This window comes from Mercenaria mercenaria, chromosome 7 (genome assembly GCF_021730395.1).
Source record: "Mercenaria mercenaria strain notata chromosome 7, MADL_Memer_1, whole genome shotgun sequence".
Taxonomy (NCBI): Eukaryota; Metazoa; Mollusca; class Bivalvia; order Venerida; family Veneridae; genus Mercenaria; species Mercenaria mercenaria.
In genome coordinates this window covers 6,990,686-7,015,619 of record NC_069367.1, presented here as the reverse complement: position 1 = coordinate 7,015,619, position 24,934 = coordinate 6,990,686, and the positions used below count along the sequence as shown (strand labels likewise).

Genomic DNA, 24,934 nt, shown 5'->3' with positions numbered 1-24,934 from the left:
ACAAACAAACATAAAATCCAATGTAAATTCATTCTATGGTGATTTTTACTGCGTTCAGCAAACTTCACATTACCTTCCCACAAAATAATATATCACATAGCCATAATAAGTGTTTCAGTTTCTGTTGGCTTAGGGCAAGTCCTGAGGGTAGAAAAGCAATCCCTTCACTCAACATATTTCACTTTTATGCAACGTAGTTGGTGATATAGACAAGAATGTCAAATGCTTGTCCGTATGGTGATTTTTGCCATTTCGTTCTTGAGTGTTGGTACCCTTCAAACACCAGAACGACAAACTAATGCACTAATAAGACTAGTACCTTGTGGAATCAGCTCGCTTATTTGGCTCGTTGGCATTCTTCAGTTGAGCCAAGTTGCCAATACACAAAAAATTCTCAGACTTTTTATACTTTTGGTCCTTCGGGATCATTGATTTCAACTCATTTAGATTTGAAGATTTAGTACTGCTTAAGCCGGTGCTAGGGGGCGTGGGCAGTGTTGCATTTTCCATTACTGCCCATGAACAGACTCGATCAAACTGAGTCTGCAATTTTCACTGTTTGCCTTGTTCTCGGTGCTTCCGAGGGATCTACTTTTTATAGATAATCTCGTCGGTACGACAAATAATGTCTTAAACGCACCAAAAAGCCTGAACGACAAAGTTTTCAGAAGATTGAAAGTCATAGTTTTGTTATTCATAATCTGTCTTCTCTGATGTAATACACTTTATAAACGTACCTCTCCTGCAAAGTTTCGTCTCGATTAGTCTATTCACCTAGTACATAATAGACATTTTCGACTTTTCTGTTGCATTCTTCTTGTTTTCAATAGGTGTGCAAATTGCTTTCCAAAATTCTATAATTTGCGAACACATTAATAAGCATTTTACGACAATATGTTATTGGCAAAAGGTGTTGAGTAAAAAGTACTAAAATATTTAAAGTACAAGTATGTAATTATCGCGAGTGTGTGAGAAATATACCAATCTGAGGATTTTTGCAATTATTAAATATCTCCTTATTAATGAGTATTAGAGATCTGTTTCATTATTGAGAATTAGAGATCAGTTAACTCAAACTCAAACATTTTTATTACTATATGGCCACCGGTCCTGGTACAGATAATATATACTGAACATACAATCAAATGATACAATAAACAGTACAGTAAACAATTTAGCAGCCGTTATTAAACATTAACATACATTAAACATTTACGTTTTTTCAAATGCATCATATATATACATTGCCACATTCCTAACCAATTTTCCATCTTTACTAGTCATAATTGCTTGAAACTTAGTCAATGTTGGATTATCAATATACTTTTGTGGTAGATAATTACATCTTAATTCAACATAGTAAGGACAAACCAATAAAAAACGAAATTCAGTCTTAAAGGGAATTCCTATAGTTTTTTATGCGCATCTTTCTGCGCAGCCGACACTTTCTATGGAAAACTGAACTGAAGTCAATATTTGTTGAAACATGTGACAGACAATCTTAAATATGAGGAATCTTGAATGAAATAACATTTCTGATCAGTTTTACCAGTAATTAAATGTTGATACTGGTTTATGTTGTATTGACAAGTATCATGCCTGACAGGTATCTTGCTATTTTTGTGGTTGTGTTTTTACATCGCATTTTAGTACAAAGACAGTGTTGTTCATATAATATAAGATAACTGACTTAGTAATGATAAAACAATATCACCTTTCAGATTATTTAGTATTCAATTATAGAAAGAATGAAGAATTAAAAAAAAATTAACTTCTAGCAGACATACATGTAATCAATTTGGCCAGGTTCGCGCCATTTTCCGTCCGAACAAGTGTTGTATTCTAGCCGTCTTAACATAAAATTTAGCCTGGTGACCCATACATTTTTAGCCATTTTTATACTCACAATACAATTATCTTTACACAAGAAAAACAGGAAAAAATTCTATGAAAGAGTTTTTTCAAAATTAAAAACAAATATTCTTCACTATGGATATTTTTCATTGAAAAAAATTCACAAAAGTGAATATGAAACAATATTTTTTTTCATTTGTACCCATTATTGTAAGGATAGAGTATTACAAATATGACTATGATATCAAATAAATATATAATCAAATCTGTAAGAAGAAAAAAACCTTATTGTGCTGTCTTGATGTATATTTTCGCTGGTATTTATAAAAAAGCAGAAAATTATGAAAATGTTGAAAAATCGCTGACAGTTTCAGCAACAGTGGGTGTGTTTAAAACAATTTTTCACAAAAACAAGCCTGGTGACCCATTGTTTTTATTTGTTCATTGTTTTCAGCAAAACTTTTCCTATCATATACGTGAATTAAAAAAATTCAATGAAAGGAAAAAACTATAGGAATTCTCTTTAACAGTACAGGTACATGAAGGGCAAAAACGTAAATTTTGTTCTATATTTTTGTAACGACCTCTTTCGATTTTAAGAATGTGAGCGGATGCTCAACTTAACTTTCTGTAATTTGAAATACTAAGATACGGTTCATAAGCAATATATTGTTTAGATATTCTGTATGTTATCATTTTTGAACTGATTTCACATTTTGACCACCATAATTGTAAATAATGGTCTTTTATATGTTGTACATAATGTACGATGAAAAGCTTTTCATTACTTACAAACTCTCCCAAACATACCCAAAACCATTCTCGTATGTTTCATTATTAAGTATTAGAGATCTGTTCCATTATTGAGTATTAGAGATCTGTTTCATTATTGAGTATTAGAGATCTGTTTCATTATTAAATATTAGAGATCTGTTTCGTTACTGAGAATCAGAGATCCGTTTCATTATTAAGTGTTAGAGATCTGTTTCATTATTAAATATTAAAGATCTGTTTCATCGTTAAGTATTAGAGCTCTGTTTCATTATTAAGTATTAGAGATTTATTTTGCTTACTCAAAACTTTGTCGTTGATTCTTAGTAGCGTCATGTTTTAAAATATAAATATTCATAGATTAATATGGTACGAAGTTCATTCACGGTTACAATAACTAACTAACACGTTGCATATTTAAAAATTAAATACGCAAACTTGAGCAATGAACCATATGTTGCACACCAGTATCTAGACTAACACAGAAAAAAAGACGAAAACCCTTATTTTTGTTGTGGTCTTGTTACTGATGGCATGACGTAGAGATGTAAAATATGAATTGTCATCGATAAAGACACTTTTAAAAATACTACTGACACTAAACTGGATAAGTAGAAAATAAAACAATGGAATGGAAGGCAAGGTTGGAAAGAAACAAAACGAGGTCCTTGGTTTGTTTCTTTCCAACCTTGCCTTCCATTCCATTGTTTTAGTCCTGCTGTATTTTGTCTCTGCTTTTACTAGCCAGCCATGACATATTTTTTAACTAGCATGCAAACATTGTTTTTTGAATATCTTCGTGCATCAAAAATTTTATTTTAAAAGTATCACCATCACTTACATTGAGCATATAGTGAAAATCACTAAAATTTACAATTTCTTTCACATAAGAGCAAATAAATAATGTTTCCCCAAATATGACATATTAATACGTATACGTATAAAAAGATGCCGTTAACAGCCGAAATTCTGAAATAGTTCATACACTATCCAGCAACTAAATAAGAAATGGCGAATCGACACATGCGAGCCCTTCGCATAATCCCGCTTCGTTCGCTTCTTCGGGCTTGGTACGTATCAAATATCCACTTTCAAAATTCTCCAGTTCTGAGGTAGGAGTACTGAAAATATAAAAGATGCTTATACTAGGCCCAGTCAACAACTTGTCGCACCAAGACCTCCTGATTAAATTATTTGCCAGGCCGTAGTCAATTTATGGGGTTTTACCAACCAAGAGCTTAAACATGACCTAGCACTACCTGTTTGATTATAGTGAAACTATACGAACATCTAACGTATCCAGTTTAATTCTTAGGTTAAACTTGCTAAATATCTAGAATTAACGTGTCCATCTCTCAAATTGGACAGCATCATTAACTGTTAAAAGGGGTGCATACCAAACAAATACTGACTGAATGGCAAACAGAGCAGGCTCATAATGATTTACACTGGACTCAAAGGCATAATCAATCATGTCCAGCATGGTAAAAGTTAAAAACCATTGTATTTGAGGACCAAGCACTATCAGTCACTCATAATGTCGTACAATAAAATTACGTATAATTAACCACGTGTGTATAAGGATACAAAATTCGTTGCGATAATGAACGGGGCAGATCAGCAGAATTTGATGGTCAACATAACCTTTCTCGTAACGCCTTTTAAACTGTTTGAAGACTGATAAAGCCTATATCTTAGTTTATAAAAAAAAAGACAAGAACTACCAGAACATTTGAATACTTTATAGAAGCATATTATGTCTTTTTGAAACATAAAAAGTGAAGTACATATACTTCGAAATATCAAGTGATGATCAACTCTGGTAGCCTTTAATTATGAAATTTACTGCCTTTCCAAAAAGGAAATTTCATTTGTGAAATAAAAATGTTCCTATATTGTGAAAGATTATCAAATTAATTTCCGCGCACGAATTAAGTCAAACAATAAAAAATGAAACTGTCAACCATTTTTTTCCAAAATATTCCACCTGAATTTTGGTGGAACGTTTTCAGATCGTTTAAGTGTATTGATGTATATAATAAGTTGAAACAAAGACACTGACTACAACAGGATATTCAACGACGTCTTGGAAACTTGGTCTGATCTTAACCTTGATATGGGGGATGAATTACATTGCAATAGCTACTTTTCTGACTGCGTATTGATAAAATCTGCTTTCAAACAGAAAGGTGCGACAGTCAGATGCGTCAGATGTTTCAACTGTATTTAAAAGTATTTGCTCAAAGCGTAAAAATATTTTAAAGCTATGGACTATGAGCAAACCTGATATAAACTCCGAAAATTCCAAGTTCGCTGACTACATTCCTACATTCGGGTCCAAGACCGGCTTTTATCAGACGATTTCTATGTCTTGTGGCTTGTATCCGGTCCATAAGTATCCATGCAGATCTTTCTGGTGATTCTTTTATTTTCTCAAGGTAATTTCTTAGGTCATCTCCAAACAAATTGTTTCCTGAAACATGTAACGTGAAAGCAGTAACCCAACAAAGCATAAATCGGTAATGATGTATTCGAGAAGATACCTATGTTTACATGACTAGGCAAAGTCAGTGCAATTTTACAATGATTTTAGCACTTGCATTCCTCTTCCCGTAACCTTTCACATAATAAATTTATATGCCTTAAAAATTACTGCGTACAATTAAACTTCGTTATAACGTCAGATATACCGCTACGTATATTCATAAAAGTTAACAAAAATATAGGATATATGTGCGTTTCTTATTTGATTTCTAAAGGTATAATGCTTAGTGCTCTCTTGACAATATGACAATATGTTATTGTTATATGACAAAATCTAAACGCTGATTAAAAGAACCTAAGATTGTTTTACAGCATTGCCGTGTGTCAGTTACATCCGAATAATACGAAGAGTAATGTGTTTACCTCCGCCTTCCCTTTGTGGTTTAAGGACAAACCTTTCAGGTGTCTGTATAGCTTGAGTTATTATTTTGCTTGAATCTTTCTGCAATATATGAAATCATCATACCAGCTTATCGAGTCTTCAAACGCAGCTTAATCAAGTTAAGCTGTAAGAACTTTCCGTAAGATTGCTGTAATATTAACAAACAATTCTCACAAACTAATGCACGCTACTTCTTCAAGCCGGCATTTAATTTTATTCCAAGTTTGAATCAAAAGTTTATTTAGCTTTTATGAAAGCCTCCAGACAAGCAAATCACAAGTGAAATGAGAAAAAGGCGATAATTCCTAATCAAGTTTGTGGTAGAGTTACAGCTATCTTACACAGTGGACTTCTTATAATTCCCTTATTGTCCTTTAATCTCATTTAAAAGCTATACAGATTTATCTTTAAAAACCGAGAATAATGGTCGAACAATTCTTTTTTAAAACATGAATACCAAAATACATTGATACTACAGTTATTGTAAGTAATGCTACACAACGCGAGGTAAGGACGAATGTACATGCGATTCGATTTCTACATTCCGGCTTTCGGGGGCATAAAAACTAATACTAACTGCATCTAGTCTGTATAATCCTACAAATGTAGATCTAATATCTTTTATTACATCAGTATCATCTATAAATCTCTCCAATACTCCAGGTTCGGCCAACACTTGCTGTATCTTTTTACAACCAGCAAGATGAACTGCCAAGGTGGGGCATTTGATCGCGCGAGATCTCTCGATGTCTAATCGTAACTTGAATTCCTGAAAAAAAAATCGAAAATATTAGGCAAGTGATAAATAGCCTTATGATATTATTATATTGTGACAGTCTCTCATTCCCTTTTGAATGAAAACAAATTCTTGATTTATATTCAATATGTTCCTATTATTATTTGGTCGTTTGCCAAAAGTAAATCAACATACCTAAGTTATTAAGATTAATAACCGCATATCTACGCCTGTCCAAAACTCCATATATCTGTTACTGTTAGTCAAGATATTGACATGAAGAGATTACATCTTGTACTATGGCCACCGTGGCTAATTTCTGTAATGTCGAGTTATCGTGTTAGGCGGGACAAAGGCACAGAAGCACAAGTCGGCAAATCGAGGGCTTAGAGCGAAACTGGTCTATCTGTATATAGAAATAGAAGCAGATAGACCAGTTTCGCTCTAAGCCCTCGAAATATGCTTTTAATTCGAGCTGTTATATTGTCTTGCTGTCCCGTCGCCAAATACTAGTCTACTAAATACATTTCACATGATATAAGGAAAAGTCCTGGACTTCTTGTTTGTTTTTGAGTAAGAAATTGTCTGTTTGATGACCTTTATTTTTGACTTGGGCAGTACAATAGAACTATACATTTTCTGTTTGTCGAGTTGTCATGATATCGTCTTCCGGTTGGCATGTGCACAACGACTAGGTATACATGTATATGTAATACTTGACATTTGTGTCACCGGGGAATGGGGGTTTTGTGCGCATGCATACCGGAAAACACAAACACCTGGCGGCTTGACAAAATTTACAAGAAAAAGAACACTAAAAGGCCGCAAACTTGACATATTATGTCGAGCTGTCGTGTCCGCAGGTATAAAATGCTTCTGTTATCCTTTGGTTTTGTCATGTTGTGTTTTAACCCGGCGATACGATAGCACGACAGAATGAAACGTTTAGTATCTGTCGAGTTGTCGCACTTTCATATTGCGTTTGTAGAGATAAGACACTCTTAGACAGAAATCGAATAAATAAACATTCTAAGAATGACCTAAGAACCAGTTTCTATCTACCGTCAGAGTAGACCTACCGCATCTGTAGGATAATGTTTAGGTGCATATCCATATCTGTAATAAACAACAGCAACCTCTACTCCGTCTCTGCAAAACAAACAGACATAATATTTATTTCATATTTCATAATACACACATTTGTTTTGTACGTCAAATATTCATGCTTTCAGTGCATTTATCTCAAAACAAAAAAACTATAAGATTAAATGCAAGAAGCAGTTTTAATAACTTGCTTACTCAATGGTTGAAATGTTCTAAATACTGATATGTACTTATCATGTATATCGTCTTGATACTTATAAATCAACAGTCAATGCCAATTGATTTTGCAATATAGTGTATAAACGCGGGATTTGATTTAACATTTGATGTTATTTAAAAGAAGCACAAATCGTACACAATCAATTCTCTATTTTCTCCGAACGACATCTGGATAATCAGCTGTGGAAATGTTCTGTATATTACTTTGATTGATCTGTCTAAACGGTAGACGCCTCTCTCCAACCAGCGGTGGTCAGGGGTACATGGTTCAACAACAAACAATATAACAGCACTGTAAACAGAAAAGAAAATACTTTATAACTCAAATTCACAGAAAAACGTATACTTATATACCTCACAATGAAAACGAATGAAAAATATGATGAAATATAATAGGTATTTTCATTCTAAGCATTTACAACGGGGATAAATTATTACAGTGGATCATATTATCTGTAACCGAAGCTTCTTTCTAATCCTTTGATTGTCACTTCTGTGTCATTATGTTCTTCTTGATGAATGACTGTCTAAAAACAATGTCGAAGGTATTTGTTCTCCAGGACATTGTCCGTTACTTACAGAGTAGTAGCGGATACTGTTTACGACGTTAATTGCTCGAAACACTATTGAGAAAACGGCATACTAAGCTCAGCAAAACACAAATTGCTGAATAATGTAGTTGGCATCACTTTACCGTTTATTTTTGTATAGCTGCCATGCTTTAACGAGGCCCCGTGCCATTCCATCTATAGAGTTATTCTCTGGTAACTAAAATATACATTAAGATTAATCAAGATAACACAAAATACATATAAAAACATAATAAATCTTCTGCAAAAATGAAATATGCTTCCTTAAGTTTATGTTAGTTTTGTCGTAAGCTTTCTAATCCATTTAAAAATATATGTATATAAATTCATGTATACATTCATAATACGAATATGAATTTCCTGTTTTTATCATTTTTCTTAGTTTTCACGAAATTGTTCATTATTTGGTCTAGGGATGTAAAACTGGTAATCAAAAGATGAACGCAAATTTATGGTATTGATGTCTCAATGAATTTTCATTTAGACAAACACTTATCATTGAGTCAAAGTCACCCATTTAATAAGAACACCAGATCGGACATTTTCTACATCAACATATACTGAACTCTCAGACACAGTCATATTCGATTACAAAACAGCTTTAAGAGCTTCATACTTTCAGTTCAATTTAATGATATTTTAGTTTTCAATATAGCCAATACTATTATTGCATTATCTCTCTATACCATGATTAGTCGCTTGCAAATCAAAGTTAGTCAAGAATTTTATATTAATGAAAGGATCCAATCTCGAAATACAACTTAAAAGCATACGATAAACTGATAATTGAAGTTTCTTAATTTCATGTAATAAAGAGATTACCTGTTTTTCTTCGAATGGAATGTCCTCCAATGACAAACTGTATCTGTAAAGTTAGTGTTATGAAATGGTCTAAAATAACACGGAATGGTGAAATAGTATTCTAACACGATCAGCTAATAACCTACATACTTTTAAAGAAAAACTATCTCGAATTATAAACTGAACTGTGCTGTCCGGCCACCGTGATTTGACTATTTTATGCTACCGTAGCAGTTGTAATTTACGTTTGATAAAAATACTCTTCTAACTCTCGTCTAACGTTGATTGAAGTAAGAAATATATATTCATACGCATAAGTACTCCAAACTCGGGTTATTTTACTATAAACCTAATTTTGATACTTATTATTTCTTAAATAAAATCTGAAAGAAATCAATTTGAAGCAGAAGGAACGCAATCAAACAAAACAATTACAGACTTGGTTTGACTGAGTCTGTTCGTAAGATGTAATGAAATGTAGAATACATCTCAAGCCCTCTACCATAAGCGGAATTTTCATAATTCTAGGAGAAATCGTAAATATAGACAAGCTATATATTCTAGTTTTCTGTAATTTTTCCATTTTAAATAATAGTAACGAGAAACAAGAAAGTTATACATTTTTAGACTATTTGTTTAAATGCAGCACTGTGTGAACATTTCTGTGTAATAGTTTTATTTTATTTTGTTGGGTTTAAAGTCGCACAGATACAATTATAGGTCATATGGTGACTTTCCAGTTTTGATGGTAGAGAAAGACCCCAGGTGCCACTCCGTGCATTATTTCATCACGAGCGGGCACCTGGGTAGAACACCCACCTTCTGTAAGCCAGCTGGACGGCTTCCTCACGTGAAGATTTCAACGCCCCTAGTGAGGCTTGAACCCACATCGATGAGGGCAAGTGATTTTAAGTCTGCGTCCTTAATCACTCGGCCACGGAAGCCCCTTCTGCGTAATAGTTTCAAATGTTATGATATCAAGGAATGCAGTTTTGCATTTAGCCATTATATGTCATTTTCTTCCGGAAAATCGGATAAAGAATGAAGGTACCATTTTTTCTATTAAACATCGGAATCTTCGTTGCCAACAGAGTAAATGCACTTAATAAACCTAGATATATAGTAACAAATACTTAAACAGGTTTTTTTTTGTACAGAAATCAACGACTATAAGAATGTAATACGAGATTTCAAGAAGAGACGGCCAGTTACGATTCTGATGTTAATTACTGCTTGCAAATATACAATGGGCTCCGTACGCATACTCAACACGACAAAAACGAAAATGTTGCAGACTCGGTTGATTGAACCTGTTCACGGACGGTAGTGAAAATTGATGCTACCGTCCATGCCCTCTAGCCTCGGGTTGAGCATAACATCCGCAGATGTGTTCATACGGCGGTGCATATTGAACCTTCAATCATACACTATCGTGTAATTCCATGAAAAGCGGTGTATGGTCCCCAATTGAAATAATGGGTTTGCCCTAAATGAAAAGAAACAATGGTCAGAACTAAACAAACTGGAATCTAGAAAGGGGGTCTGAGGTTATGGAGCCTGCATATCACAGGAACTGCCAAAAGACAAAATAGAAAGCAGGCCCTATATCCAAGGTGTGATTATACAATACCAAAATTATAAAAGAGGGAATATTTGACTCATCCAGGCCGAAATGTTCAAGCTGAGAAACTAAACAGTACTATTAACACGACATAAAAGTCTTGCCGAACAATCCGAAAAGATTGACATATAAGTTTGCATGTGCATGCTCCGAAAGACTACGCAGGGAATGATTCCCCGCCGTATTACAGTTACCTGTGAACGTCTACCATACTGTTGGCCATTCCGCATCCACCAACAGCAAAAGTGTTGAATTCAACCTGCTTACAGTTTTCTTTTGCACTGTCCTCTTCCGCCGGTTCCATCATAAAATCATTTCGTGTGATTGTAAGAGATATTTCCTGTATAATTTACAATTTACTACTTATAATCTATTGTGATAAATCTTACTAGAGGAAATATGTAAGTGGGGAAATACTAAAGACGTGAATAACGGTACTTAGTATCTGCTTTGCTAGGCGGATAGTACTAGGACTGGTCAGTCCGGTGTCAGTATAATGTGACTGAATGGGGTATCATGTCACGTGTCTACATGGCGCTGCACTATAAAGCTAGGCATAACGCTCACTGCTACGACAAGACACCGTAATGTATATGACTGAATATTTTTGGAAAAAGCCACTTAACACTCATACATATACGCACGAACGCACACACAGACGCACACAGACACCATACACACGCTTACACCTCGTCAAGCTTGACAATACCAATATTTATCGTCTAAAAATAATAAAACTTTAATTATAATTCCTTTTCATACTTCTTGTTTCCTTTGATAATACTAACTATTTTAACATGCGAGATAAGTTTATGTGTAAAATAAAGAATATAGAACCGATTTCTTTTTGTTTTAGTTAGGTTAAACGTCACACCGACACAATTATATGTCATGTGACAACTGTCGAGCTTTTCATGTTAGAGAAAGACCAAAGGTTCCACTCGAAAATTATTTCAGGTACGGATGGGCACCTTGGTAGAACCACCGACCATCCGCAAGCCTGCTGGATAGTATATAATCTGTAGCAGACAGCATGTATAAAATCAAATCCTATACCTGAGCCGGACCTTCATTTGTAACTGTTTCATAAATGTCCCATAGCTGTTTAGTGAAGGCATCGACACTAAGTAACCTGAAAATTTTAGGAAAATAATAAAATTGTCTTAAAATAGTCTGAACCGATTCATGTAGTTATTAGCAGAAATGTTTTTCGAAACATTATAACTTGACAGTGTGTGATACATGCACGGCGATTGGATATGACTGCATTTGAAAGCCAGAACAAGCTAACCACTGACTGTTTGCACAAATGTAATGCAGTAAATAACCATATATGTTCGATATTGTATTAATACTTACCCACTGAAACATTCCTTCATGAATTCATGGTCATTTGCTACTTTGTAGATCAGTGTCTGGAATGATGTTTGTAAAGATTTTGCTTTCCTTAGAACATCAGCTGGTAATATACTAGGAAACAACGTAATCGCCACATGTTCGACTCTTTCACAAGCTTCAGTGGCAGTTATCTTCCTCTGAGCACCTTTACGGTTATAAAGTTTTATAATTAAATATGTTTTAAAATTAAAAACATTAAACAGTGTTATGTATGTTGATACAATCATTTGTGGCTAGAATATTGAGTTAAGACAAGGGTTGAAACACATTACCAGTTGTTTTATTTAGCTGATAAAAGACAGTATAGAAATTAAACTGTAGCTTACTAACCATTTAACAAAGCCCATCCAGTGACACGTTGAATCATTTCCTCAAGTCGTTCAGGCGTTAACGGCTTTCCATAGTCCTCCTCCACAGACTTGACCCTTGACATCTCTACGTTCACTATTGGTGCAGAAAAAAAGTAACCTAAGTGGGCCCTTATCGCAGGGTCGAATATTTACCATCAATTGCTGCATTAAATAAAACAGTAATAGAACAAAATATTTATTTAGCCTGTTGTTTTCGTTTATATTTTTCCCTTTTCCTGAACCTTGATATTAAGGGAATATAACACAGTTACCAATTCAATTCATGCTTTTCACTTAATACAAAAACTCCTGACCTTATCTTCTATATTTGATTGCTTATAGATTATTCCGTTATACGTTTACTAACATAATACTAACCCGCCACCGGTAACACTACACCAATGATATAAAATAAAGCGCCGGATCATTGCACTGGCCGTCGCTACAACAAGTAGCAAACATGTATACATAGGTGTTGTTAAAAATGAAAAATCTACCACGTTGGGCGCCAAGTAACACAGGGTGTGAAGAATGTGCAGCCAGACCGGAACTTCGAACCCGGGGCCTTCGAATACCGTTCCGATGCTATACCGACTGAGCTACCCGGCCGCCTACACACTTCTCCTCGTTTTAACATTCAAGTTCTATACCGTGATACCACTCACAAAACCTAGTTTTTCTAATCCACTGTTGTGGAAGGTACACAGGAAATTAGAAGGGACACTGCATATTTCAGTATTGTTGAATGAAACAGACGAATGCACATTTTGAATTTGGTATATTACATTCCTTTGCAGAGTACTGTTAGTAACAAACCACAATAAGGCATACTTAAAACTGCATGTTATATGGAATTTATTTTATCAGTAGGTATAAGAAGCGACAGAATCACCCGCACTTTGAAAGGCATGCTGTATTAACCATAATGATAAGCGACCTTGAATTAAACAATATGTCAGTATGATTGGCCTGTTGCTTCTGATTATTGACAATAAATAACAAATGCTGATTGAATAAAATAAGGCGGTGACTTTTATTATTATAATATAAATACAGAAAATTAATGAAATATCATGGCATATTGTACGAGACATAAGTCTCATTAAATGAAGAATGAAATGACAGATTTCCAGCTAAAATGCATAGAAACAAAATAGACAACGCTATGATGTTGATGTTATCATGATAAGCATACATGCACTAGACAATGTAAGGAAAATGCATTGTGCTAGGCAAGTCCAGCTACCGACAATCCGAGTCTAGATGCTCAACGAATTTTCATCATAATGATCTAATAATCTGTAAATATCAAGTGTCTTTTTAACTGGTCAAAGTGCACAAAATCTAACGAAACCTTTATACACTTGGTTGCAAGCTTAGGTCTTCTTACAATTGTGTTTATCCACAAAAGCATTGTATATTGGCATGGCAGTATATGGAATGACCTTGTGTTGACGCTGAAAATATAAAACAGGAAAGCAGAAAATCTTTCAAGTGTTGGAGTGAGGAAGGCGGGTATTTTTGTACACGAAATGTCCACTGGCCTGCTGAGTTATTTGTGATGGAATGGACCGGTTTAAAATATGAAATGACCACACCCGTGAACTGCTCGTGTATAGCTCTTACGTGCCTATTGAAAAATAACATTAATTTATTTCTCAAGATAATATGAATTCCTTTATTTTATAAGTAGGACACGACAGACTCACCCGTAATCTGAAAGGCATGTTCTTTAACTACATTTATGATGAGAAGTGACCGTGACCTAGGTTTAAACCATATGTCACTATGAGTGGCCTTTCGCTTATGACTATTGACAATAAATAACAAATGCTGACTGAAGAGGATAATGTCGCGACTTTATTATTATTATATTATTACAGAAAATTATTAAAATACCATGGCATATTGTATCACGAAACGAAGCATGAAACGAGAGCTTTCCAGCTAAAATACATAGAAACAAAATAGAAAACGCTATGATACGAACGCTATTATGATAAGCTCACATGCATTAGACAATGTAAGGAGAATACATTTTGCTACGCAAGTCCAGCTACCGTAAATCCGAGGCTAGATACTCTACGAACTTTCAACATAATGATGATGATTTTATCTCTAATTACCTAAAGAATGTTTATGATTTTGTATACAATATGCCATACCGTAATGAAGAAAATGTGTCGAGCGTCATCAGCTATTTTACCAAATAAAATCTGCCCATAAAACGGTACATTAAATATCATATCTACCTATTTAATAGACGCAAGTTGACAATAAAAGATATATTCAACTACAACATGTATATTTGACCATTATAATTCCTCTTGTTTAACCTAATCCACCGAAAGCGAATGTTTACAATACTAAGCAGCATTTACTTTTTCCCTAATATTTTTTAGGGTCTAACCCGTGATTGGTCAGGCAGTAATCTTGATATATCACGTCGTTGATACACTAGCTATTATGTAAGTATAAAATTAAATATATATTAGAATAGATCAACTCACAGTTTTACTTAATAGTTTTTGTTTACCCTTCTAGGAAAGCTTCCCTTTGATTTCACCAGTCTCATATGAAACGACTCCACAGAGGTCATGCCACTCAGCCACTCTCCGTGTACTGTTACGTTTGACAGTGCTTTTGTGCCATCCGTCAATCCTAGTGTACTGTTCGACAGTGCTTCTCCCTTTGCTCCAATATAATAGCATATATCAACAGCACAACGCCTATAACAAGATAATGTAGAACCTGTATATAAAAGAAAAGCGTATATCAAATCTATTTACTTATTTCGTTGTCAAATTTGTAATCCACAAATCTTCAACAAAACTAAACTATTGGTCCTGGTATCACCAGAAATATCGTACATTCGAGTGTTTAATAATTATTATTTTTCATTTTCCCGCAAATTAAATAAAAATGCAAAAACGGTTTTGATGAATTACTGATAAGATAATTACTATAGAAATGGAAGCAGGTAAGAAAAACTACTATGTTAAAATAGATATTTTATAAACACATCAGTCTTATTAATATAATCTTATTGATGAATATTATCATTAATTTATAGAATTGTTAAAGCATTGTACTCACTTCGTTTTAGGTCACCCTTCTATATATTAGATGTATAAACTTGTTTAGTCTCTATCAAATATTGTGTAAACCAATACTAGGATACAGGCATGACTAAAAGATAACATGTGTAGAGACACAGACCCTTTGTTACCATGGTTACAAAAATGGTGTTTTAAATATTCTCAATGAATGCCAGTTTTAATCATGATAGAATTGCTTTCCTGAATATTTTAACATGTATGAATATTATTATAATTAAAAGTATTTTTCATCATACAACAGCCAATGCTAATAACAATTAGTAACATTTTGTGAAAAGGTAACAAAATATCATTTACAAGATTGAGGTCATTTTCATGTCGTTTAGAACGCTAGTAAATACATTGTATATTCAAAACACAATAAAAATTGTCACAGACGTAACGACCATAAAAAGTCTTCAAGACGTCTCTTGTTACCTGGGAACTACTCAGAATGGCATAGTGTTTGTGCGTTCACCTGTCATCTAAGCAGATGTAGTTCAACTCTCCACCATAACAGAGTTGTAATTATATTCATGTCATGATTAAAATGTTGAGCTGTAAAAATGTTTTACTGTCAAGTACACCAAGCAAAATACTATTCAAAATGGTGAAAGTACAATGATGAATCGCGACAGTACGATTGCAAAGCGCGACAGTACAATGGTTACGCTGCGATGGCGAAGCGTGACAGTGCGATAAATACCGGTATATTAAGAGTTGCTACAGTAAGGTTTTCGGCACTTACAGTTCTTATTATTCTGACGAAAGAGTGGCAAAAATTAAAATTATTTGATTCAGGATAATGTTCAGAAGTTTATTGAACTAAATACTGAGACAACTGCTTATACATTACTGAACGGCTGATAGGGGTACAAAGTAAAGTAAATTAAGAACTTTAACCTAACCCTAAGGTATATAACCACATACATGTAAAATACCGCCAAATCACCGTAACGGTTATGAAAGTATAAAAGGTGCGCTTAACCTAAACTAAAAATTGACTTTTAACCTAATTTTGTCTTGTTTTTCTTAATCGTGTAAATAAAGGGTACACTGTAATTTTACAAGACCAAAATTTAATCAATATACGTTCTCTCGATTTTTGGCATGCGCTATTGTACATTTGATCATGTCCATTTTTAGAGTACCGAAAGGTTAATTACCGATAGATAAATATAGTTTTTCCAAGCAGTTAAAGAAGTTTTATTTCGTGGATAAACTATATTTATCTATAGGTTTTTAACCTTTAATATACACGATTAAGAAAAAACAAGAGAAAATACCAAGTGCGTAGATATATTCGCAGACTTCTATATCTGCAAAATTTGGAAGTCCGTCCCATGTCATAGGGCTTCGTTTTTTTATCATTTTTCATTACAGCGTGCATCTTCTAAACAGTTATGCACGAAACAAATGTAAAAGATACATCTAAAATTAAACGCCTTCATATATGGTACAGAAATACCGAGTTAATGTATAAGATCCACCTGACTTGATACCATGTATATCTTTTCATACAAATTTACTTTTTTAACATGGAAGAACTGTGAAAATGGATATTTTTGTAAATACATTTGATCGGATAAAAGAGTATTTGCACATTATGGTTTTCAATACATTGACTTTAAAAAGTGTAAACCTCCATGGATTTGACAAATAGAAATATTAATTCACTTAAAAAAATAGTTAGTGAATTGTAGGTCTGATCTATATATAAAAACATTTAGAAAATAATATCATTTTAAAAATAAAAAGGACCCGAAGGTCTAAGGTAACTATGTGCTATTTTAAAATTGTCTCTAAATTTCAGATATGGCATATATTCACTTGAGATCTACAAAATGGTGTTACGCGTTGAAGAAGTGATAGTATGGACACAATGCCACATATTACTTATTTGCTATTTTTGACACTTTAAAAAATCGAAAACAATGGCAAAAAGGCTTCGCCAACTACGTGTCTGATACGATATACTAATATGGAACTTTATAACATAGTAACACCAAACTATGTTAGCATTTAAAACGTTCGCCAATGGGTTAAACAACATGAAAAGTTAAATTTAGTTACAATAAAAGCATTTATTACTCTATGTGAATATGTTATTATTTATGCAATATAATATAGACATATTGAAAAATAGCCAACATTTGGCAATTGGTACCAGCTTTGGTAAAATCAAAAGAAATTGTCGTCAGGCGTGTGTACATTAACAATAGGTAAAGAGATCTACATATAAGATGAGCAGTGCCTTCCTTTTCGAAAACTTTATTCTGTATCCACATACATGTGTCAAGAATGTCCATACTCTTGATATCAAAAGATAAAGTCCCAAGTTTCAGGGCATTATCTGCTTAAATATAGATGGCATTAGCTTGCGATTACCCTGCTAAATGATACAATAAATCCTGTATGAATATAACAACAGCAGGTTGCAACCTCCTCGGCAGCTTGTCTATATTATCGATAAGCAAAGTTCGTAACAAAACTTTCGTACTCAATTTCTGTATATGATAACAGAATTTGCGTCTGGCTCAAAAGATTTTATGCAAGTTGGCCCCTCAGGATCTTCCAAATGGAATCCAATTGCCATATCATCCCCTGTCAAACCTCCGAAACCTCTCGAGCAAATCAGAACTAGTTACATCGTACCGTACATGTAACCATCACCTTTTAACCTTTACGCTGCTGAATTTCTAAAATAGACTTTCAATCATTCAATTTTGGTAGTACCATTTACTATTTGAAGGGGTGTTCAATGAAAAAGTACTGAATGAATAGCGAGCAGTGCAGACCATGATCAGCGTGCACGGACGTGGGAAAGACACGTAAGATAATATGAATATCTAGAAATGTTTGAAGACATATCTTTCAAAATGCGAATCAAGAAATGTTAGCATTAATATGAATATTAAGACATGTTATTGAACATCAATATCAAGAAATGTTAGGAAATAAGAATATCACGACCAGTATAAGATTTACGCCGAATACAGATTCTAGATGTAGATTATAGAATGCGCATTTGTGTTGTCTTAAAATCAAATCTTCTCCACTCTGACTGACTTAAACGTTAAAAAGTATAAGTTATTCTATGATCTTATATAATCATTCAGAATAAAATGAATTTTGTTAACCCAATTTTCATCGCAACAGCAGACGACTGACCTTTTTTCTATATCTCTCTTCTTCCGAAAGTGACTTAAACTTCACCCTTTCTTAAATAATGAAATACGACATTAATATAATTGACAATAAAAATTCAAAGACAATAAATGTTCTCTCACCAAAATGTCTAACCGAACACTTCAAAGCTTTTTTTTTTTAGTTTTTAAAGGCATTATCCTTCCGGTAACAATTCCTGTTATCGAAAAGGAACACGTAGTTGTTTTTAGTTTTAGCAGTTAAGGAAGTCTTTTTTTCTTGGATAAACTATATTTATCTTTCGGTTATTAACCCTTCGATAATGTAAAAATGGAAATGAGAATAGCGCAGGCCAAAAATCATGAATACGTTTATTGATTTTGTACTTAAATATAGTGTACCCTTTATATACACGATTTAGGAAGAAACAAGAGAAAATACTAAGTGCGTCTAGATATATTCGCAGGCTTCCATACAAAATTTTGAAGTCCGTCCCATGTCATAGGGCCAGATTTTGTTTTCATTTTTCATTACAACGTGCATCTTCTAATCAGTTCAGCATGGAACAACTGTAAAAGAATACATCTACAATTAAACGCCTTCATATATGGAACAGTAATACCGAGTTAGTGTATAAGATACACCTGCCGTGATATCATGTATATCTTTTGATACAACTTTACGTTTTAACATGGAAGAATTGTGAAAACGAATATTTTTATAAAATGCCTTTGATCGGATAAAAGAGTAATGCTTTGGTCAAATCTGCACATTATGGTTTTCAAGACATTGACTTCGAATAGTGTAAACCTCCTTGGGTTTGACAATTAGAAATATTAATCTAATTAACAAAATAGTTAGTGAATTGTAGGTCGGATCTATACAGGCTTTGCAAAAGCACCAAATATTTATATGAAAAACATCTAGAAAATATTATCATTTTAAAAATAAAAAGGATTCCGAAGGTCTAAGGTAACTATGTGCTATTTCAGCACATTTTAAAATTGTCGCCAAAAATTCAGATATGAAATCTATTCACATGAGATCTACAAATGGTGTTAAGCGTTAAAAGAAGTGATAACATGGACACAATGTCACATATTATTTATTTGCAATTTCTGGCACTTTTAACAAAAACGAAAACAATGGCAAATGGCTTTGCCAACTACGTGTCTGATACCTGCACGCTGTTGGACTTCAAATGTACTTGGTAATATACAAATCTGTAACATAGTAATATCAAACTATGTTAGCATTTTAAACGTTCGCCAATGAGTTTAACAATATATAAAGTTAAATTTATTAAAAATGAAAGCATTTACTACTCTATGTGAAATATGTAATTATTTATGCAATATAATATAGATATATTGAAAAAATATCCAACATTTGGCAATTGGTACCAGCTTTGGCAAAATCAAAAGAAATTGTCGTCATGCATGTGTACATTAACAATAGGTGAAGAGATCTACATCGCAAATGAGCAGTACTTTCCTTTTCGGAAACTTTAATGTGTATCCACATACATTCTAGTCATGCAAATCGTACCAACCAAAGATACCAAACCAGATATGACCTCGTCATTGCAGTAAACACCTTTAACAATGACTTTTACTGGCTACTGAATACCTCGCCGGAATTGCTCCCTTGTGTCCATCACAATAATACGTGTCAAGAATGCCCCTAATCTTGAGTGGTTAACAAAAGATAAAGTCCAAAGTTTCAGGGCTTTATGTGCTTCAATTTAGATGGCGTTAGCGTGCGATAACCTAGATGAATGATACAGTAAATCCATTATGGATATATCAACAGCAAGTTGCAACCGCCCCGGCAGGTTGTCTATTTTATCGATAAGCAAAGTTCGTAACAAAACTTTTGTACTTAAATTCTGTATAGGATAACCGGTTTTGCGTCTGGCTAAAAAGATTTTATGTAAGTTGGCCCCCCAGGATCTTCCATAGGGAACCTCATTGAATATCAAACAAAAACAAGCATGAAAACCTTACAGGGAAAGACACGTTAGATAATATGAATATCAAGAAATGATTGAAGACATGTCTTTCAAAATGTTAGCAAATATGAATATCAAGACATGTTGTTAAACATCAATATCAAGAAATGTTAGGAAATAAGAATATCACGCACAGTATAAGATTTACATGGCCCCTGAGGATCTTCCATTGGGATCCTCATTACCATATCATCCCCTGCCAAACCTCTGAAACCTTGAGGAATCAGAACAAGTTACATCGTGCCGTAATGATCATCTCTTAACATTTACGCTGCTGAATTTCTAAAATGGACTGGTCCATCATTCAATTTTGTCAGTACCATTTACTATTTGAAGACGTGTTCAATGAAAATTTACTGAATGAGTAGCGAAAAGTGCAGACCATGATCAGCCTCCACGGACATGGAGGCTGATCTTGGTCTACACTGGTCGCTGTTAAATGTTAAATATGAATATCAAACAAGCATGAAAATCTTACAGGGAAAGATAATATGAATACAAGAAATGATTGAAGACATGTCTTTCAAAATGTTAGCAAATATGAATATCAAGACATGTTGTTAAACATCAATATCAAGAAATGTCAGGAAATTAGAATATCACGAACAGTAAAAGATTTACACTGAATACAGATTCTAGATATAGATTATAGATTGCGCATTTGTGTTGCCTTAAAATCAAATTTTCTCTACTTAGACTGAAGTTAAACATTAAAACGTATTCTATGATATTACAAAAAGCATTCACAATAAAATAAAATTTGGTAACTCAATTTTCATCGCAACAGCAGAAACTGACCTTTTTCTAAAACTCTCGTCTTCCGAAAATTTAATTTCCACCTTTTTTAAATAATGAAAAAGACGTTAATATAATTAACGATTAAAATTCAAAGTCAATAAATGTTCTTTCACCAAAATGTCTAACCGAACACTTTGTTTCTTAACAATATTATGTGCCAGGAGCATTTTTTATTTTTAAAAACATTCTTCTTCCGGTTTCAGTTTCTGATATCTAAGAAGAACACGTATTCTTTTTAGTTATCGGTTATTTATCTTTCGATAATCTAAAAATGGTCATGATCTAACCTGGAACGACTAATACGACCTTCCTGATCTAACGAACAATAGCGCATGCCAAAAATCAAGAATACGTATATTGATTAAATTTTGAACTTTAAAACATATAGTGCACCCTTTATATACACGAATAAGAGAAAACAAGACACAAAGTGCGTAGATATAGTCACAGGCTTCTATATCTGCAAATTTTGGAAGTCCGTTCCCATCTCATAGGGCCAGATTCTTTTATTTTTCACTTCTAGAAAATAATATCTTTCCAAAAATAAAAAGGATCCCGAAGGTCGCCGAAAATTCAGATATGGAATCTATTCACTTGAGATCTACAAAATGGTGTTAAACGTTGAAAGAAGTGATAGCATGGACACAATGCTACGTATTATTTATTTGCCATTTCTGGCCCCTTTTACAAAATCGAAAAACAATGGCAAATGACTTTGACAACTATGTGTCTGATACCTGCACGCTGGTGGATTTTAACCTTTAGCCTATTGTCAGCAAGTGATTCTGCCTTTGTGACCAGTGCAGACAAAGATCAGCCTGCACATCCGTGCAGTCTGATCAAGGTTTGCAATGTTCGCTATTCAGTCAGTAAATTTTTAGTAAACACCCCTTCTAATAGTAAATGGGTTTGCCCAAATTAAATGATAGACCAGTCCATTTAGGAAAGTTAGCACGGTAAAGGTTTAATGTACTAGGTAAATTAAATATAGAAATTTGTAACATAGTATCATCAAACTATGTTAGCATTTAAAACGTTCGCCAAAGGGTTTAACAATATGAAAAGTTAAATTTATTACAAATGAAAGCATTAACTACTCTATGTGAAATAGGTTATTATTTATGCAATAAAATATAGATATATTTAAAAAATAGCCAACATTTGGCAATTGGTACCAGCTTTGGCAAAATTAAAACAAATTGTCCTCACGCGTGTGTACATTAACAATGGTTAAAGAGATCTACAGCAAAGATGAGCAGTGCCTTCTTTTTCGAAAACTTTATTGTGTATCCACATACATTCTAGTCGTGCAATTCGTACCAGCCAAAGATACCAAAGTAGAAATGACCTCGTCATTGCAGTAGAACACTGACTGAATACTTCGCCAAAATTGCTCCCTTGTATCGATCACAAGAATGTGTGAAGAATGCCCCTACTCTTGATAACAAAAGATAAAGTCCCAAGTTTCAGGGCATTATGTGCTTCAATTCAGATGGCATTAGCTTGCGATAACCCTGCTAAATGATACAATAAATACTGTATGGATATATCAACAGCAAGTTGCAACCGCCCCGGCAGCTTGTCTATTTTATCGATAAGCAAAATTCTTAAAAACTCTTTCGTACTCTATTTCTTTATATGAAAACAGATTTTGTGTCAGGCTCAAAAGATTCTATGTAAGTTGGCCCCTCAGGGTCTGCTATAGGGATCCTCATTGCTTAACATCCCCTGACAAACCTCCAAAACCTCTCGAGCAAATCAGAACAAGTTACTTCTTGCCGAAACCATCACTCTTAACCTTCACGCTGCTAAATTTCTAAAACGGACCGGTCCATCATTCAATTTTGCCAGTACCATTTAGTACTATTTCAAGGGGTGTTCAATGAAAATTTACTGATTGAATAGCGAACAGTGCAGACCATGATCAGCCTACACGAACGTGGAGGCTGATTTTGGTCTGCACTGGTCGCTGTTAATTTAAAATAAGAATATTTACATTCGCCCGATTCTTTTCCATTGCAACTTTTGACGTTCATTTCGTATGAACAGCAAAAGGTATGGCGCGAAAAATACGTCATCGCTGCGTAGTGATAACATATCGCTGTTTTGAAGACGTCCGCGTATAGTCAGGGAGAACGTTCCTTAGATGACGTCGCTGTTGTTCCGTCTGGCGAACAAAATGGCCGGGAAGCTGATTGTAATGCTTAATGCTACAAATTATATGCAATTCATAATATTGAATAGTTTACAAATCGAAAGGAAATATAATGTAAATATAAGAAATGAAACTTTTTGTTTTTCGGTGTTCATGCGAAATGAACGACAGAATAGGATCTGCAAATTAAACATGAATCGCTAGCGCGATTTATGGAATTGCCGATCCTATTATGTCGTTCATTTCGCATGAACACCGAAAAAAATCATTTCATTTCTTAAATTTCAAACAAAAACAAGGATGAAAATCTTACAGGTAAAGTCACGTTAGATAATATGAATATCAAGAAATGATTGAAGACATGTCTTTCAAAATGCGTATCACGAAATGTTAGCAAATATGAATATTAAGACATATTGCTAAACATCAATATCAAGAAATGTTAGGAAAAAAGAAAATCACGACCAGTACAAGATTTACACTGAATACAGATTCTAGATGTAGATTATAGAATGCGCATTTGTGTTGTCTTAAAATCAAATTGTCTCTACTCTGACTGACGTTAAACGTTAAACAGTATAAGTTATTCTATTATCTTATATAATCATTCACAATAAAATGAATTTTGTTAATCCAATTTTCATCGCAACAGCAGACGACTGACCTTTTTTCTATATCTCTCTTCTTCCGAAAGTGACTTAAACTTAACCCTTTCTTAGATCATGAAATACGACATTAATATAATTAACAATTAAAATTCAAAGTCAATATATGTTTCTCACCAAAATGTCTAACAGAACACTTCGCTTTTAAATAATATTATAAGAAGCAAATTTTTTCTTTAGTTTTAAAAGCATTCTTCTTCCTGTAATAATTCCTGTTATCTAAAAGGAACACGTAATTATTTCTAGTCTTAGCATTAATTTTTAGGAAGTTTTATTTCTTCGATAAACTATATTTATCTTGTAGGTTATTAATCTTTCGATGATTTAAAAATGAACATAATTTAACGAACAATAGCGAATGCCAAAAATCAAGAATTCGTATATTGATTAAATTTTATACTTTAAAAACATAATGTACCCTTTATATACACGAATAAGAAAAACAAGAGAAATACCAAGTCAATAGATATATTCGCAGGCTTCTAATTACAGCTATATTATCTGCAGTATCTTGTTCTCAAGTTATTGAGCTGAAACCGTTTTGAAGTCTCAGATAAGCCAAATCAGTCTGTCAACTTTGTAGGTTATTTCACCTGGCTCTCAAGCTATTGGATGGAAGCCGTTTTCAAGGTTCAGAACTCGTATGACCTTGACTTTTTACGTTCTTAGCCCAGAAACAGTAGAGGTCAT

At 33.7% G+C, this 24,934-nt stretch overlaps 1 protein-coding gene across 8 annotated transcripts; it reads right to left on the bottom strand.

Moving 5' to 3' along the window:
- Positions 1-1,071: 1,071 nt before the first annotated feature.
- On the bottom strand, positions 1,072-21,606 carry LOC123554981 (glutathione synthetase-like). Of its 8 annotated transcripts, none has more exons than XM_045345458.2 (14): positions 21,425-21,606; positions 14,907-16,026; positions 12,351-12,464; positions 11,982-12,165; positions 11,679-11,754; positions 10,817-10,962; positions 9,023-9,065; positions 8,305-8,378; positions 7,747-7,902; positions 7,367-7,436; positions 6,129-6,320; positions 5,533-5,611; positions 4,909-5,098; positions 1,072-3,746 (listed from the first exon to the last, which is right to left on the bottom strand). In XM_045345458.2, the coding sequence occupies exons 3-14, from the start codon at positions 12,451-12,453 to the stop codon at positions 3,623-3,625; spliced, it is 1,437 nt and encodes a 478-aa protein (XP_045201393.2). In that variant the 5' UTR covers positions 12,454-12,464; positions 14,907-16,026; positions 21,425-21,606; the 3' UTR covers positions 1,072-3,622. The 8 variants fall into 8 exon arrangements, with proteins under 8 accessions (XP_045201393.2, XP_053403455.1, XP_045201392.2 ...); XM_053547480.1 differs by having other exon boundaries at positions 14,907-15,099; XM_045345457.2 differs by lacking the exon at positions 14,907-16,026.
- Positions 21,607-24,934: the final 3,328 nt, after the last annotated feature.

Coding starts and splice junctions, on each gene's coding strand:
- LOC123554981 (XM_053547476.1), bottom strand. CDS start 13,784: ATGCTTTTGTGGATAAACACAATTGTAAGAAGACCTAAGCTTGCAACC. Junction 11,755..11,981: donor ATGAAGGAATGTTTCAGTGG/GTAAGTATTAAT, acceptor TAAAATTTTCAG/GTTACTTAGTGTCGATGCCT. Junction 7,437..7,746: donor GAAAATAGAGAATTGATTGT/GTACGATTTGTG, acceptor TTTGTTTTGCAG/AGACGGAGTAGAGGTTGCTG.